This window comes from Anoplolepis gracilipes, chromosome 9, assembly GCF_047496725.1.
Source record: "Anoplolepis gracilipes chromosome 9, ASM4749672v1, whole genome shotgun sequence".
In the NCBI taxonomy this organism is placed as follows: domain Eukaryota; kingdom Metazoa; phylum Arthropoda; class Insecta; order Hymenoptera; family Formicidae; genus Anoplolepis; species Anoplolepis gracilipes.
Genome location: NC_132978.1, coordinates 10684891 through 10702846, shown reverse-complemented (window position 1 = coordinate 10702846; position 17956 = coordinate 10684891). Strand labels below are relative to the sequence as shown.

Sequence of the window (17956 nt, the reverse complement as noted above, 5' to 3'; positions counted from 1 at the left end):
TCACAACTTGTACACGTTACATTTATTTACACATTTACACACATCACTTATCTACACATTTAGTTACTTTTTCCGGCACTCTCCCATTAATAGCCATTTTAATGAAATTGTGTGTGTTTTATAAACTATTAAATCTGACTTTTGTTAAATTTTATATTTTGCATACATGTATACGTATGTAGGCAGTTTTTATTATTTGGAAATTATAACATGATTTTAGATATTTATTTTGAAATTTGTTGGTTTGTTTTATTGACAAATCTTTTTTTACATTAATTATAAATTGCATAATTTTATTATAATGCTATTTTGAATAAATCCCATACGGCACAGAAAGGCTAAAAGACATCTTAAAGATATCTAAAAAACAATGAGACGTCTTTAAGTCATGTTTAAGTCATCTTTTAGGGACATGTCCCCTCTGGGATTCTACTGCATTACATTGTTACAATTTAATCTGATAACTTTTTATCTTTGCCTACTTTTTTCATTTCTTTTTAATTTTATCAAATATTCTTTACATATATCTTAATATTTTATGGTTTTTTCTTTACATAATGGAATTTATTACTACTTTATTATTTTTATATGATATATATCTCTTATATTTATTTATACACATAATAAAAGATTCTTTTTGCTATATTTCAATCTTCTATTTTTATCCTACTTCTAGCAATTTTTCCACAATTTTTAGAGCAAGATAAGTATGTGAATTGTGCAAATAAATTTTCCTTGATGTTAGTACGTTATTTTTAGTTTTCCGGCATAACCGTGCAATATATATTTTTTACTTAATATTATTTTTGCATGATTTTACTTTCTAATTTATTTTTTGTTGTAGTTAGAAATATAATCCGAGATACACTCTGGAGATAAACGAACTGGATATTTTTCATCAGCATTCAATCATGTTGCTACAAAACGATACACAACACACATTGTTACACATTTTTACATCTAGATACGGAGACCACATCGTCATTTGCAAAAATGGATGAAAAACATATAGATGTATTTTTGAATACGTACCATAAAATCTAACGTAGCAGTATGTTTGAATACGTACTATAAAATCTAACATATATATTGCAACAGTCTATATTATTATTTACACCTGTTAGATTAATATTGCACTGCAATAACTTTTAAACATTGCATATAAACAATAAATATAAAGTTGGTATTTAAACATAATATCAAAAATCTAGAAGGAAAAATGTTGTTTGAATAATTGTGAATAAACAATTATTTCTACATAATTATATTTATATAGAAATAATTGATCGAATAAAATTTTTATTAAAAAACTTAAGCATACTTAATTATTAACTGATTTAAATATAAATGTAAAAGTAAGTAGGAAAGACACATTCTATCTTAACTTTTATAGTTATATTTAAATAATTTATGAAAATTGTAAATTATTTATGTTATATATAATAAATGTATCACACAAAATCTATTAAAATAATGTGTAGTTATTAATTTACACTTTTTACATTAATGTTTTTACAAAATATATTTCTGAAATATAGATATACTTTTAAGAGAAATGCTATAATAAATTACATGCAGATTATAAAAAATTTTTTATAACAAGGATTTGTAATACTAAAATATATTTTAGTTAACATATTAATCAATTTTATATATTTTTAATGAGAGAATATAAATATTTTTATTATTTTACATTTTTAAATTATATAATAATATTTTTTTAATAAATATTAGATATTACATTGTTGCAGTCAATGGTTCATTGAGACGTTGAATTGCAGTAGCACGACTTCGTACGTTACAATTGCACCAGCTACCTACAAGCGAATTTAATAAATATTTAGTAGTATTATAATTTTATCATAACAATGAGATATTACTGACTAAAGTACATATATGTATTATATAATAACATATAATGGAAAATATATGATAAAAATATATGAAAAACAAAATTTTAATCATTTTTCTTGTTTCTGTTAAATCAAGTATATAAATACATAAAGAATATTTGCAAATATATGCTTGCAAATATACTTCCTTCGTATAAATATTTTTACACAATGTCACAAAGTTATGCAGTTGTAACATTAGTTTTTTATATTAAAATTATGGCGTGTATATTGTATATGAAATATTGTAAAAAAATAATTTATTTTTACCGCTAACATGAAATTTCGTGTAATAGAAAAGAAGCGCATTCCTGTAAGTGTGATGTCGTCAGTAGTGAGTTGATATACCAGCCTTTCTGTCTGTAAAACAAAATTATTATAAGTAAAGGATTTTAAACAACAAATTAATTTAATTAAATAAATTGTCTATTGTAAAAATAAGACAATGTCGAAAGAATTTGAAGTCTTCTTTCTTTGTACCATTTCTCTTGGATCATTTACATACCTCTGTATTATAAGTAGAAGCCGAACAAGTATACAAAGCCGGCAATGCCACTTTGCTTTGATCGTTGATTCTAGCAGTGAGTAGAGTGACGACCACTGTCCTGCCGATTAAGAATAAGAAGGACCCAAAGAAATAGATATCATTGACGATGGTACTATCGGCTGACTTACTGTATGGATCAAAATAAAAACTTAGAAATTGATGTTTATATTTTATATTAATATTAATATTAATATTTATTATATTTTATATTAATACATTATATCAGTTTTATATAAATCTTTGATTTATTTACTTTAAATAAAATTATCCGAAAACTATATTATTGTTATAATACTAAACTGTATTACTGTAATCGATAAATCAATGTAAAGAAAACAAATTTACTTGTCTTTACAAGAAGTGTTTCTCGTCTTTGCGAATTTTCTTTTATCTGAATTATACAGAGGAGTAAGCAAATATAATTTTCGTAAAAGTAAAAATGCATTTATTAATAGTTTACAATTGTGGTTCATCCGCATACTTACGATAATCCATTGAGTAGTTGTAAACAGATAAAATAAAGATTGTTCCCAAATGACAGAAGGATTATAGGTGACATATTGTTGTCCACCTTTTTCACCATACAACTAAGAGTAGCATAATCTTCGCGAATTCCGCACCAGTCCATTGTTCTATGCTTCAATGCAGAAGCGACTACTACCTTGTTCAATGACTTGTACCTCTCGGCTAAGCCGGTAGCCACCTGAAGACTCCGACCAAAAGATTGAATTAAAAAAATAAAATCGATAACTATAAAATTGATAAAATCGATTAAATTAAAAACTATTTCCGATTAGACTAAAATTTTTGTTTTTGGTCAATAAAAATTTTATTACCAACATGACGAAAATGTCAGTAAAGTTCCATGTGAAAGTTGCAAGTTTGGCGATGATAAAAATGTAAATTCCGAGCGCCAAGTTATAGCTCACTAAAAGTAAACAAAATTATTATTTTTAAAATAACCAGAGTTTATTAAACCTAGAAAAGACGAAACAATTTTAGGGTAAACTCTTGCAACAAGAGTGAAAAAAAAAAATTGTAATTATTATACAGAAGAAGTCATTTTTTTAAATCAGAATTATAAGGAAAGTAGATTTTGCGATTTAACTGTACACGGAAATAAGTAAGATTTTCATTATTGAATATAGTCCTCCGAAATTATTATGTAATTTCTTGTGGATGATATTTTTAAATTAATAATAATTAACAGATTATAATGCATATAAATTCATATAACATAACGCTTACGGTCATCCATGATGAACGCGTGAGAAGACATACAATATATTTGCAGAAAATTCTGAAATGTCGAATTTTCCGTTTTGCCACTCCAATCATAATTCTTCGAGTTCACCGCTATACTCAAGAGATGTTCAACAAGAGCCAAGAGTAGAATAGAAGCAGTTATCAAATAAAATCTCCAACGAAGTTTAGGTCGTTCCATTTTATTGCTGCAAAACCGCAAGATTTGGATGCAGGTACATTATACTATCAAATTTTGTAAAGCAGATTAATCACAATTTAAAAACAATATTATCTATTAGAATCTTCACAAGAAGAAGTAATTAATTCTTATTGAGGATCTTTTAAAGATAGAGAAATAATTTTAAAATGAAAGGGGATTTTTAAACATTTATATATGCCGAAGCAAGCGATGATATCTTGATGATACTCAAACTTTGATGCTGTAGATAGTTATGAGTCACACATTTCAATACTGTCATATTTATGGCAATAAAATTGGAATACACTCGATGCAAAAATAATTATAACAGTATAATAGTATAATAATTGTAATAGTATATATGTATATATAAATTATACTAATATAGACATAATACATATATACATAAATTATAATAATATATACATATATATAATTATTTTTGCATGGAGTAGATATACTTATAAATTGTTTCTGATTTACTTTAAAATTTATCGCAAAAACATCAAAAATATTTAAATTATGACACTTTATTGTGATTGTTTTCGTAACATTTGCTTGTCATTACGTATGAATGTATGCAAGCTTACGCAGATCGCAATCTTTCGTTGATTGCCGAGTCTATGCGGTTTTATATGCATACACGTGCTATTATCGATCAGTTCACTCTGCAATAATCTTCAGTTTCTTCTTGAAAAATGTGCATTGATACCTACCTGTCTATAAACTGTTCCATAGCTCTCCAATCGCGTTGAAGAGTTACCCAACGTGGTGACAGCCAGAAAAATATGATCAAGCCTATTACGCTATTCCCATAAAATACCGCGCCTGCCGTTGCGGCTGTTATTCCTCCTAAAATCCAATCGCGTGTTTAAGAATTTAGAGTTTGATGAAGTAAAGTGCATTATATGGAGATAATTAATATGTCGAAATTAAATAAAAATAAAAGGTCTTTTATTTATTTCCATAATTGAGATTTTAACTTTAAAAGAACGATCTCTTTTCCAATCTCATGAAAATAAAAGATAAAATCAATTCTTCTTACTTTTTCTAGTTTGTTTCTTCCGATCTATATTAATTTTCTTATATTTAGAAAGAGACAACGGATCTTGAATTTCAATTAACTTTAATTAATGTTTCTGGAAACTACTCATTTCTTTGTTTTAATATGTAATAAATGTATGTTTGCTTTCTGGATAAGATAGATGTGGCATGTGTGGCACACAGCATACAAAGGATTTATCTCTATTTACCTTGCATTTCGAAAGTTGTGGAGTTTAGCGTTTTTATCATGTGCATAATCGCCAATATTGCCATAACGAGCACCATCACGGTTATGGAAATGCAGTAAGCAGTAAGAAATGAAAATTTTTTAAAGTTTAGCTTTAACGGGGTCGGCGCGTTTATTCTTGAGACCGGCAAGACTCCGAATAGTTGGGCGAATCTTAAAATGGGCCCTATTGCACATTGGAAGCTCTCTGGATCCTGCAAAAGAATTTTCTCTTGATATTGTGTTTTATTTTTCTTATATATGTTTAATATAATATGAATGTAAGATATTAGTTGCCATACACACACATTTAAGAAATGTTCTGTTCTTTCAAACATCTTTTAGACATTGTTGATAATGTTTCTTTAAGTTTTATTTTATTTCTGTAAAGTCTTTACATTTTTTTATAGATATATGCTTTCTTTTTTTCTTCTTTAAAACATAAGTATATATTTTAAAACATAAGTATATATCTTGCAATATATAAACATCGAGTCTTCTTGTGACAACTTACATTACTGTTCACAGATACAGTTTGAGAATTTTCATTCAATAAACCGCTACGAAGAAAAGGTCGCACCCTCGGCGGACCCGAAGGATGCGATTGCGAAAATTGGGTTTCCATCTCTTTTGTCTGGTCTTTTTTTTGACGTATTAGGTACGGTAACAATTTTTGACAAGTCGCTCTCTTGGAATTCGCAGTGAGTATCCGTTTTGCTTTCAACATCATGTTAGAAGTTTCCTCGTTGACATTTAGGGAAGTAACCATTCCTTAGTAAAATTCCTGATTGATAGTTGAATTAATTATTTCGCAGAGAGTCTGAATACATTAAGAAAGTATATTAAGAATTGCCTTTTACACAAAAAGTCATTGAAAAAAGTATAAATGCATTGTAAAATTTGTAAAAGTTTATTAATAATGATTATCAAACATTAATTTGAATTTTCTCAGAATTGATTAAACTGAGTGCTGAGAGAATTATTAATTATGCATCCACAATTCTCGTTACAAAGTGCGAAAAAGACTAACTAAAGCATATGATTGTTCCTCATACACATGCAATATAGTAATGTGCAATGTGTATTTTAAAAATGATATTAGTTTAAGTAATTGCTTGTTACACACACGCACACATTTCATTTTAGCTTTGTATACTTTTTTGAATGCTGCTAAATGGAAATTAACACGATAATAAAGCTTATATGCATAGATAGTCGGTTAATATTGTATAAAATTTATACATATTTTAGAGAACCGTAGTAAGTAATGTAGTATGAAAATTCACATAAATAATCTTAAAAACCTAATAAATTTTAGAGTATTTTAATTTTTGTATTCTTTTTTTATATTCTAATATGAAAGATTTATACTGTTTTTATGTACATCTTATGTATTCGTTTACAGTAAACATGATACATAATACATACGTGACTTGATCAATTAATTATCATCAAGTTTCAATAGATATAAGAAAGGTATCACATCTCGTTACAGGAAAGGGTTGGTGGTTTGTCTAGCGTGAGAATAAACTCAATATGTTGATGCAGGCAGTCGATTCGCTCGTCAAGTCCAATGTCTCACTTCACGTTTATTTTCTCGAATAACTTTGATCAAACGCTATTAAGTGGCTATCCCGATGCAATTTCCGAGTACGGTCTTATGTTGCCCATAAACTTCTATTATAAGACTATCATTAAGACGTTATGAAATAGCACGTGCACGCGTATCTGTATTCGTAGAAAAAAACTGGGGAGTGTAGGAAAATAAATGGTAATTTATGGTGAATATCGGCGCACCTGTATATATATGCAGTTTTAAAAACATAGAAAAATACTTTTAAAGCGAAAAATTTATTTATATTACAATTAGTGTATTATTATATTTTATTCATCAATATTTTCCAGAAAAAAAGTTTATATATATACAATTAAATATATAAATATATACAATTATATATGTATAACATACATTTATATGTTTTGTAAAATCTCTGTCTATATATACAGAAAAAATAATTGAATAAATAACTAGAAGAATATTTTTTTGTATCAGTAACGTCGTTTTTTTAAAAGAAAAAATAAAATTTGAAGAAATGAGAAAAACTTGTTCATATATAATTGTATATTTAAATTTATAATTACCTATATTAATTTATAATTATATATTATAAATATATATATAATATATACATATAATATATTCATATTAAATTATATATATAATTATATATTTATATTTGATTATACATATATGGTTCCTTGGTTGTCATTTATTGGATTAACATACAGATATTTTTAAATAAGAAAGATTTAAAAAAAATATTTTTAAATAAAAATTATTTTTCTTAAAAATATTTTATATTTAACAAAGCCAATGTGACATTATAAGTCTTCTTTTTCTATAATTTTATCATATTAAAAATACCAAAGTGAAAAGAATAAGAAATATTATAAATTATATATTAATATTTCATGCTTTGTTTTTATGTCAGTCAGTGATATATATGCACGTTGTTATTGCAATGTATCGTGTCATGGAGATATCAGATATTATTCAAACATATTTTACATAACTCACGTTTCTCACTGAAATTATATCAATCGACTTCAACAGTTGATTGTTATCAATCATTTATTGTTAATCTCACAATCAGCTCAACATCAACGTAAATAATTATCGATTTCACAATTCTTTTAAAACACGTTTTATAGCAAGTAGTATTGACATGTGTTTATGGGTCTAGATTGATTAATACATAAATGTGCTAAAATATTTAGATGGTTCAGTTAAAAATTAATTTAATATATATAAAATCCAGAATATATTTGTCACATGAGTTATAAATAATAAATGTAATTTTACATTAAATATGTACACATAGTATTTAAATACTCTAAATACTCAAAATGTTCCTTAAGGCGAAATATAAATTATTATACATTATACATTTTACTTGCCTCAATGATTATTATTGCATACGATAGAATTAAGAAGAGAGATAATATTTAAAAAATACTGATTACATATAATATCAAAATGTATGTATTGTGATGTGGTGAGGTATAGTTTATATTACGAATATATTACGAATATAATATATTACGAAAAAAGTAAATATGTATCTAAAATATATGAAAAAAAGTAAACATCTCTATGTACATGTACTAAAGTTTAAGTTTAGTTTTAAACAAGCACCTTAATTGTTTAAGTCTGTAGTACATGCAAAATGTTTTACGACTCTCAGTTCTTTCAATTGTGTTTTAGATTGATCAAAGAATTTTTCAAAAAGTTAATCAGAAATAATTAATTAATAGTTAATTAATCTATCCACAGAAATGTTTTCTATATAAGTACATAAGTGTATTTAAGCATATTGATTCTTTTTCAATTATTCTTTAATTATTTCGGAATCAACGTTCAAGATTTTCCGACATTAATATTTTCGAATTTTGCAAAATTTGTACCCACATGAAATCCTGTTTTTCGCAGCTGATTTTTGTAACCGTGATTTTCATCCACAAATACAGACAACGGCTTAGAAATAGATTAATTTTGCTGATGGTCGTGGATAAACCTGAACAACGTGTATGTCGAACGTGTACTGGCGAGCAAAGACTTGAATTAAGAGCGACTACGCTGAAGCAGGTGACGCATGTCTGATCAGATAGTCGACTATACCACTTACAACTCAAGCGCAGAATTTCACTGAGAATACAATGCGCGTGATACCATATGATCATATGATTGTGTTATTTATCTTTCTTTTTATGTAAATTACGACCGATCATCTGTCTTAAGCTTTTTTGAATATTTGATCCTCGGATTGATCGTTATGACACATCATAAATTGATTCTACATGTAAAAATATCAAATTTAAAGAAAACACATAAAAATATATACAATTTTAAATATTAAAATTTATATCTCCCAAAAAAATTCTTTTTTTATTTTTTGCAACTCTATTTTTTTAATCCTTTCTTTTTAAATCTAATTTTATTATCGAAGATTTTTCTTAAGCAATCAAAAATAAAGTCGAATATATAAAATAATAAATAATAGTTAATAATGTTTATTTATGCAAATTTACGTAATTTATTAGCTGTTTTACATATTTTACGCGATTAGAGATTTGATGATAATTAATAATTATTCTTATTAGAGCATTGCTATCTTATAAAATAGATATATTAAAGAATATTAAGAACATATAATATATTAAGAATACTTGAATGAGATAGTTAAAATTAATCTTGATAAGACTGCGTGTATCTTTCGTGTCATTGTATTTCGCATTACAATTGTTATTATATCAAATTTGTATAAACACTTTATAATCTTTAGATCAGTACGGTATATTTGCGTTTTTCGATGAGACGAGATAAGCGATTGTATTAGAGTGAGTTAGGATTGATAAAATATTCAAGTATGCGGCTTGTCCGCAAACAGTTATGGGAAATGTAATAAATGAGATATGAGTAATGAAGCAAAACAACGAGACCTGTTTATATATGCAACGTATGTTTATGAATCGATTTCTTTATGAAAAACGTATGCGTGAGATAAAATCGAATAATTAAAATCAATACATATCTCAAACTATTCTTGAAATAGAACTTACGTACAAACTGCAATCAATAATTAATATTAAATTTTGATACCTAATTCATGTCTGATAATTAATACATTAGCATTTATTAATTATTTCATCAGTTAATTAAATATTCAAAATTTTTTAAATTAAATTATTAAATATATCTAAAAAATAGTTTATTCTTTAAAATATAAAAAAATTTTTGACATTTACAATATAAAATTTTAGGAATAAAAAACACTTAACATTTTTTTTAAGAATATTAAATAAAGCAACAAGTGAAATTAAAGAAATGTAATAAAGATAAATTTTATTTTATAAAATTTTATTTGCATTCACTTGTGTATTATTTACACTACATTAATATTCAAACATAATGAAAGTATAATTTGATGTATATATTACAATCTACCAAATGGCACGTTGTACTCCAGCCATTTTGTTATAGTCGACCAAGTCACGAAAGATGAATCGTGATATTCTCCATCGAAGTACTGTACCTTTACCTCGAGAAGTTACCACACATCTTGGTGTCAATTGTCTCAGAGCAGTCTGTCTAGGAATCGTTTCATCTATTTGCTTTCCAGCAAGTTCCTAGAAATATCATTATATTGTTTTAATTATTCAGGCAATTACAATATTACATAAATAAATTATACAAGCAATATGCATTATATTGTTATAACTAACAGAGCATTAATATGTCATATAAAAATCATATATCAATAACAAGTTATATATCAATACGTTACATGTATAAATTGTATACTTTGCAGTTTTTAAACTCGTAAATAATTGAAACTATGATTCTATTATCTGAATCTACTATTACGAAAATGGAGAATTATCACTTACTATTATCTCTTTCGGCAAGATATTATTTCGCTTCAAAGCAACTAGTCGTAAACGCTCTTCAGCATATTGCTTTGCCCATCTTCTACGCTTTCTGTCACGCACTTGTCTGCAGCCAATATAGTTTCGTACTTGCTGAAACTGTACGAAAAATACATGCAATTGGATTCTAAGAATATACAGTTTATCAACATAATTGTATAAATGATACATAATTGTATCATGCTTACACTATATCCTAATGAATTTATATTTTTCGGAATATTGCAGATAGCCGAAATGCATCCTTTCAACGTCGCCATATTCATTAAATCAGCTGTCTCTATCACATTTCTTATTACACAGATAAATTCTCTATAGTGATGGTAGGGATATTTAAAGTTTCTCTTTATAAGTGCATATAGAGAGAAGCCTGAGAACGACGCTTTTTTTTTGCAATACGCTAGTGTCACCTAGATCCATTTTAGAACAGGCGGAACTACATGATGACATCTATTTTTCGATGCTACGATAAAACAACCGGTTCATGTCCGTGCTAAATCCATAATTGTGGATTGAAAATACACGAAAAAATTAATATGGGTTTATTAATATATTTTATTATATATTTTAACTGCGCGTAATCTTTTTTATTTTAATGTTATAGATAACAATAGGTAGCTATATGAACTATTAAAAAAATTATAAAAATAATATCTATATGTAATATATATATATATACATAAAAATAATAGTACATATATACCTAATTGTTATTTATAATATGTATTAAAATAAAAAAAGATTGCACGCAGCTAAAATAATATGTAATAAACTATATATTAATAAACCCATAATATTTCCGTATATTTTTCTAATCATATTTATGTATATGAATTTAGCATAAACTAATCGGTCCTTTTACCGTGGCACCGATAAATGGATGTAGTTCTGCTCGCTCTAAAATGGATCTAGATGGCGCTAGCATATTGCAAGGAAAAGAGTTATATGGAAAAATGGCGTTCCATGTTGCATTTGACAATGGCAACTAATGGCAACGCTCACGAGCATCATCTCCGTCTCTGTTTAATTTTTGGTGGCCAACGCTGTGACCAACAAGATTAAACAAAGACAAAGATAGTATTCTCGAACGCAATGCTCGTCGAATATCAAATGGAACATAGCTAGCATTGAATGTATAGAATGTATATATTCCTTTTGTTTGTTGCATACTAAAAAAGCTACTTTTTATAATTGTGAATAGTTGTTTCCATCTACATTAACGATAAAGTAACGAAAACCGGCTTATTTACACATTTATAATAAAATCAGTTGCCGCTAGATAAAATCAAATATGACGGCGACATATTTCATTCTTTTTATCGTGGTTGTTGGTAAGTCTATATTAAAATTATTAAAACTTTTCCGTATTAATAATTTCTTATAAATGAAATATATTTTCACACTTTGAATTTCTATATTAAAGATTGATGCTACAGCTCTGTTTTTATAGACTGATTTTATTAATTGCAAACATTATTTCTTTTGTTCAGTGATAATATTTTGTATATTCTTAGCAGAATAATTTTTAATATTTAATTACAAAAATGATTGTGTGCAGCAACCTTCTCCGTAGCTGAGAGTGGAGTATACTCACATGAGCCGAGGAAAAATTATAAGACAGAACATAATTATGACCATGGCAGTGATTATGGTAGCGTACCAGCCAAGTATTATAAGAATGAAAATTTAGCAGAGACAGCAGGATCCACAACAGCATCAGATTCATTACCAGCTCGTAAACTTAGCCTTTCAGCTTGGGGAATAATTGGAATAATTTTAGGTGTAATTATACTCAGTACTATAACGTATTATATATTTATACTGTATCCATACATATGTAAGAGAGCTCAGACTTATGATATCATAGAGCTAACAGAAGTTAACTCTGTATGTACTGTCAGTGACAATACTAATAGTATGCCACTCTATCGCAGTTCAAACGATGAATTAAATGACATATCAAATGTACCATTAAATCAGTAAGAGAAAGACTAAGAAAAAAAATTTATACAAGTATTATTATAAATATTATAAGCATGACTATACATGTTGACTTAAAATACCAGTATTTTTATATAAATTTAACTTAGTGATTAAGTTTTACATAAATTTAATGGCAGTTTTATGATCTCTGAGTAGCATAGTATTAAACATTGAGATTGTTTTTGTACTACTTTTTACATATACATATATATAGATAATAGAATGAATTAATTTTTATAAATTATATACAAGTGCATTTACAAAACTCAATGCAGAAATAATGTTTTATTGAAATTTACAAATTGTTGCAAAAGATTAGATTGCGTTATACAACTGAAAATATATATCTTGAATAAGTACATATACATTTGTCAAATGTTTTTTTTTAAATATAAATCTTTGTAGAAGTAATAATCAATGTATGATAATTTTGCTCATAATGGAAGACTATAAAATATGTTCATTTAATTAGATAATAAACATAATATTACAAAATATTACTTTTACAAGTGTAAAAGACTAACATGTGTTCTAATGACAGACTGAACTTTACAATCTCTAAATTTGGTCCCATTACAGGGAGAACCAATTATTAGTTCCGCAAACTGAAAAGTTTTTTCTTATGCTATCAGTATATATTAAGCTTGTAAAAAAAGACTTAGAAACAATGTACATGTAAATGTATGATGTATATTTATTACAAATAGGAAACTATATACGACTTTACATAAACTATGTGTATTTTATAATAACCCACTTCTTCATAAAAAATAAGCAGGCTAACAAATGCATAACACACGATGTACGTTTTTCGAACTTTTTTCTCTATTTAAACACATGTAGATTGAAAATATGAGAACTATATGGATATGTTTATGCCAAGTCTAGATTAATACACTTAACGCGAGACGCTATCTTATCTCGAGACCGCGTCTCTTGATTTAAATTTTCTAAAGCAACTCAATAATATAAAACTTTATGGAAAATTGGCTAAAATTGGCTTTTAGATGGAAGAGTTAATTAAACATGTGTTTTTTATAAAACTGGATTACACCTGAGAATTGGTTTTCCTTAGACACAGAGCGACAAATAACTATATAATGTATATATATATATATATATATATATATATATATATATATATATATATATACATATATATGTTATATTAAGTCTCCATACAAAATCATCAAATAATGGAATTGCTCTTTACCATTGTACCACAAGTTTTATCACGAAATTATCATTGAATCGATGTTGAATCTTACAAGTATAAATGTTAAGTCTGATACAAAATAAATTTTCTGAGCGAGAGAGATTTATACTGCGATTCACGATTAATGCTTCTAATCAGCTTTATATAGAAACAATGTACTTCACATATGGTAAATAAGATTCTTCTAAAAAGAATTTACCATTTGGCTTTCGATAAATTTATAACTCGTCCTTTTCATCTAGATCTAGAATAACATCGCTAAGATCGATTTCGTCTTCTTGCGGAGGTTCGGCGTCTTTGCCATCCCAAGCCGTTGTTTCGAAAATAACAGGCAATTCAGCACCTTTCAAAGGTGCAGTACCACCTCTACCGTAACTCAAGTCTCGTAGAAATTCATTTATTCCATCATATGAAAAACTGCCTTTCAGCAAGGAGTATTTCATCTTCTTGATGTTGACAGCAGCTAGTGCAGGATAACCGAAACCTCCGATTTCTAAAGCTTCTTCAATGTTTGGTTGAGCACTAGCTTCAGACCAAACCCATCTATAAAAAAATTAATTAGAAAATTAATTATAATTTTGTAACAATTATTTATTATACAAATTATATAAATTATTAGAGTATGTAATGTTTCATGTTTTACTATAATTTCTTCTAAAAAATTAAAAATTTAGAAAATCAGATTTTATTCAAGATTTATTCAAGGTTAAAAGTAGTTACTATATTCTAAATGTAATTATTATAGTCTATTCTCTGCTAATTTAATATTTTATTATAATCTTTTTATTTATTGTTAGTACAATATAAAATAAAATTTACAATGTAAAAGTAAAAAAAAAATCAGTTCTATAATCATACACAAATCAAAGAAGAAATTCACTCTTAGATTATTTTAAAATTAATGAATATGAATTTGCCATACGTACCCCCACATTTTCTTCTTGTATTTCTCTCCCAGGTTGTTCAGAATCTTCAAGTATCCGTTCCTACAATCAGATTGACAATCTAGAATATGTGGCAAAACAGAGACCACGCAGATTGGTTTGTCTTTGCAGGCATTTTTCAGACTGTGCTCAGATGTAATTTGAATCACTTCTGGTGCTGGGATATTCTCTGCTAATTTCTCAAGAGCCCAGTTAACAATATCACTGCTCGTGCGACCGCCATCATATTCCTGTACTGAATCGGCATCTTTCTTACCCGGTGTAAAGTATTTGATAGTAGGATAGCCCTTGATTTCATATTTACTAGCCTGCAACATTAATAAGTTGAAATATAGTTACATTAAATTGATTATATTGTAAGAAAGATATTAATAAAGCATGTATCTTACTTTTAATGTGTTTACAGTAGCATCCAAAGCTCCTAATTTTACTTTGCCCTTCAGTTCAGTAGCTGCTGCTGCCCACTCAGGTGCTAGGTTTTTACAGTGGCCACACCAAGGAGCATAAAATTCAATTAGCCACATATCTTCGGAGTTCAAAACAATTTTATCAAAGTTTTCATCTGTCAATTCTATTACGTCCTTGGAATCTTTACTCTGCATAAGTAAATATTCAGTTAATATTATTTATCAATTTATATGTTATCAAAACAGCTATCTTTTATTTATTTATATATTCCATTGTCTATTCAAATACTCTTAGTAAATATTTAGAGCTAATCACACAGTTAATTTTAGCCTACCTTAGAATCGCTTTCTGCTTTCTTGCCACTTAAGGCTCTTCGAGCTTTTTGATTGGCGGCATTTAATGCAGCCTCAACAATGCCAGCTGCAGTTCTTGGGCCATTGAAATCTTCCGGTTTGCTGTCAAGTCCAAAGATCTTAATTGTTGGAAAACCACGAACGCTATATTTACCTCCAAGAGATTTGTGTTCATCAGCATTTACTGCACCAACTTTAACAATACCCTGTGAGAATATATAGTTAATAAGTCAATGTATATAATAAAGAAAAAAATAATAATAATAGAGTATATAATGGGGATCCACCTTCAATGCTGTAGCAGCTTTGTCATATTCTGGTGTCAATTGTTGACAGTGTCCACACCATGGCGCGTAGAATTCAACCACCCAAATATGATCGCTATTTAAGACTAAATTATCAAAATTATTTGGCCTAAGATCAATGACAGCTGAATTGGACGCATACATGCAATTTGCTCCAGCAACTAACAGCAGAAAACCTATAAGAAAGAAGAAATGCAGATGAAGATTTCATGTAATTACTTAGAATTATGTATGGAAACTAAAAGATAATGCAGGAATTACAAAACTTTAGTGAAACTAGACTTAACAACAGGGACACTTGTTGCAGTATCACCCATACAGAAGCTAGGTGAAAACTTGTCAAATTTTACTGATTGCAACGTCAAAAAATCATCGCAAAGCGGCCGGCATGTTCGAGCTGGCAAATTAACAAGAAGCGCGCGTTTATCGCTCACCTAAGAGCCCCAACATTTTATTGCAGATTTCACAGACGACTCGAGACATCGCTAACAATCATTCACTTTTGTCGTTACAGCCAAGCACACGAACTACACGACACGAACGCGCTATATCGTCTCCATATAAAGTTCTCTGGATGCACTGGCGGTAGCAAGTAGCCGATATCTATCTAACGTTTCGTGGACCGTTCTCATTGGCTCGCCATTGACGAACGATAATCGACAGTGGTCGTTTCGAGAATCGCAATATCGCTTTTCGATAGATTGAAGTACGTCATCATAGAGTGCCCGCCAAAAAGTGCGCGTCGCGTTAACGTTTTCGTCCGATATTTTTCGCGATTATTGCCCGAAAGTGGGATCGGCCGTGCGAAATTATAGGAATTGTCGAAATTACTGCGTAAAGTGTTTGCCGTAATATAAATTATGCGTATAGTTTCGCGATTTTATACGCGCAATTTCGGTACGAAAAAATTCCTCTTTGCGCGTCTCGCCAACGTTCATCGAAGATATGACGACGGCATCATCGCGCCAGGTACGCACATATTTATGTGTAACTTATTATTCTCTAATTAACTGTTTATTATTCTGTAGTTATGTATTGATTATATACTTTTTATAATATTTATGATTCTTAGCGGTAGACAAATAAGCAGGACATAAATAAGCGTCCGTTTTACGTTCTGCGTTTTGCCGCTTTCGAACAAAAAACGACAAGAAGTAATACCGTAATACAGAAATAAAATGTATATGATAATAAGAAACTTGCAGAGTTTTAAAGACTATTAGCATATCATGACAAAGTACATTACAGAACGCAATTTATTATATGCATAAGAACTCAAAAGTTTAATATAATAATTTTTTTATATTAAGTTATTTATTAATAAAGTACAATATATGATATTAATCACAATTAAGTTTTAAAATATTTGTTTAACAAAAAAAACTTAAGTTTAATAATATGCATTTACTGGTATTTTCTACATTTCCAAAAAAAATTTTTTTTAATATTAAATGCATATATAAAAGTAAAGGAAATTAAATATATATAGAAATAAAGAAATATAAAATATTATAAGATACTATCAAATATATAAAATTAAAATATATATATATATATATATATATATAAATAAAAAATATATTAATATAAAATATATTATTATATTATAAAAAAATTGTAATTATGTTTTTATTTTTGACAAAAAGCAATTTTTTTATTAAAAATTTATAGAATTTTATAAGTATTATGATTTTTTTACAATATTTAGTAGAAAATACAAAACATAAAAATAAAAATTTATTAATCCTACAATTAAATATATTTATATAAAGCTTAAATACATCACATTCGTTCATATAATTTCTCAATGTGTTTTTTCGAAATTATAATCAAATTTTTTAAATATAAAATTACACGGTATTTTATAAAGGTTACAATATAACAAGAATTATATATTAAATAAAAAGATTACAATATTACAACATTAATAATGTAATATTTAATTATACCGTGTAATTTATTACACACTACAAATTTACGTGTTATAAAATAAAAATCAGTTTGATTACTATGTTCGTGCTGTATAATATATTTATTTTATGTATACAATATCAGCGCACTTTTACATTTATTTTATTATCTCAGTATATAATCTTTACGGTTAAAA

At 27.4% G+C, this 17956-nt stretch overlaps 4 protein-coding genes across 12 annotated transcripts in view; 1 reads left to right on the top strand and 3 right to left on the bottom strand.

The window, feature by feature from the left end:
* The window catches only part of LOC140669207 (gustatory receptor for sugar taste 64f), a 46455-nt gene extending 45140 nt beyond the window's left edge, over positions 1-1315 (top strand). For all 6 annotated transcript variants that reach the window (XM_072898827.1, XM_072898824.1, XM_072898828.1 and 3 more), the window contains one exon: positions 845-1315. In XM_072898827.1, coding sequence (XP_072754928.1) covers positions 845-856 — 12 coding nt within the window. In that variant the 3' untranslated portion in view covers positions 857-1315. The remainder of the gene's footprint in view (positions 1-844) is intronic.
* Positions 1316-1601: 286 nt separating this feature from the next.
* On the bottom strand, positions 1602-9184 carry LOC140669633 (gustatory receptor for sugar taste 64e). 4 transcript variants are annotated; one of them, XM_072899639.1, is made up of 9 exons: positions 5668-6554; positions 5137-5368; positions 4600-4735; positions 3688-3890; positions 3276-3367; positions 2925-3142; positions 2398-2566; positions 2163-2252; positions 1602-1817 (listed from the first exon to the last, which is right to left on the bottom strand). In XM_072899639.1, the coding sequence occupies exons 1-9, from the start codon at positions 5920-5922 to the stop codon at positions 1752-1754; spliced, it is 1461 nt and encodes a 486-aa protein (XP_072755740.1). In that variant the 5' UTR covers positions 5923-6554; the 3' UTR covers positions 1602-1751. The 4 variants fall into 4 exon arrangements, with proteins under 4 accessions (XP_072755740.1, XP_072755739.1, XP_072755737.1 ...); XM_072899638.1 differs by lacking the exon at positions 1602-1817 and adding an exon at positions 6582-6596 and having other exon boundaries at positions 2008-2252; positions 5668-5937; XM_072899636.1 differs by lacking the exon at positions 1602-1817 and adding an exon at positions 8623-9184 and having other exon boundaries at positions 2009-2252; positions 5668-5973.
* Positions 9185-10054: 870 nt separating this feature from the next.
* Positions 10055-10949, bottom strand: Mrps14 (mitochondrial ribosomal protein S14). Its single transcript, XM_072899277.1, has 3 exons — positions 10829-10949; positions 10602-10739; positions 10055-10340 (listed from the first exon to the last, which is right to left on the bottom strand). The coding sequence occupies exons 1-3, from the start codon at positions 10904-10906 to the stop codon at positions 10155-10157; spliced, it is 402 nt and encodes a 133-aa protein (XP_072755378.1). The 5' UTR covers positions 10907-10949; the 3' UTR covers positions 10055-10154.
* Positions 10950-13293: 2344 nt separating this feature from the next.
* On the bottom strand, positions 13294-16449 carry Cabp1 (Protein disulfide-isomerase A6 homolog CaBP1). The gene is made up of 6 exons (XM_072899276.1): positions 16284-16449; positions 15832-16025; positions 15526-15750; positions 15173-15379; positions 14766-15091; positions 13294-14382 (listed from the first exon to the last, which is right to left on the bottom strand). Exons 1-6 carry the CDS (start codon positions 16330-16332, stop codon positions 14058-14060), a joined length of 1326 nt encoding a protein of 441 aa, XP_072755377.1. The 5' UTR covers positions 16333-16449; the 3' UTR covers positions 13294-14057.
* Positions 16450-17956: the final 1507 nt, after the last annotated feature.

What these genes read in the sequence shown, in the direction of transcription:
- LOC140669633 (XM_072899636.1), bottom strand. Translation starts at nt 5,922, where the DNA reads ATGGTTACTTCCCTAAATGTCAACGAGGAAACTTCTAACATGATGTTG. An exon ending in CGCGTTCATCATGGATGACC is followed by an intron (nt 3,368 to 3,687) that starts GTAAGCGTTATG and finishes GTTTACTTTTAG; the next exon opens with TGAGCTATAACTTGGCGCTC. An exon ending in CTGACATTTTCGTCATGTTG is followed by an intron (nt 3,143 to 3,275) that starts GTAATAAAATTT and finishes CGGAGTCTTCAG; the next exon opens with GTGGCTACCGGCTTAGCCGA.
- Mrps14 (XM_072899277.1), bottom strand. Translation starts at nt 10,906, where the DNA reads ATGAATATGGCGACGTTGAAAGGATGCATTTCGGCTATCTGCAATATT. An exon ending in TAAATTCATTAGGATATAGT is followed by an intron (nt 10,740 to 10,828) that starts GTAAGCATGATA and finishes TTTTTCGTACAG; the next exon opens with TTTCAGCAAGTACGAAACTA. An exon ending in TCTTGCCGAAAGAGATAATA is followed by an intron (nt 10,341 to 10,601) that starts GTAAGTGATAAT and finishes TGATATTTCTAG; the next exon opens with GAACTTGCTGGAAAGCAAAT.
- Cabp1 (XM_072899276.1), bottom strand. Translation starts at nt 16,332, where the DNA reads ATGTCTCGAGTCGTCTGTGAAATCTGCAATAAAATGTTGGGGCTCTTA. An exon ending in AAGCAGAAAGCGATTCTAAG is followed by an intron (nt 15,380 to 15,525) that starts GTAGGCTAAAAT and finishes TTACTTATGCAG; the next exon opens with AGTAAAGATTCCAAGGACGT. An exon ending in CTACTGTAAACACATTAAAA is followed by an intron (nt 15,092 to 15,172) that starts GTAAGATACATG and finishes TTAATGTTGCAG; the next exon opens with GCTAGTAAATATGAAATCAA.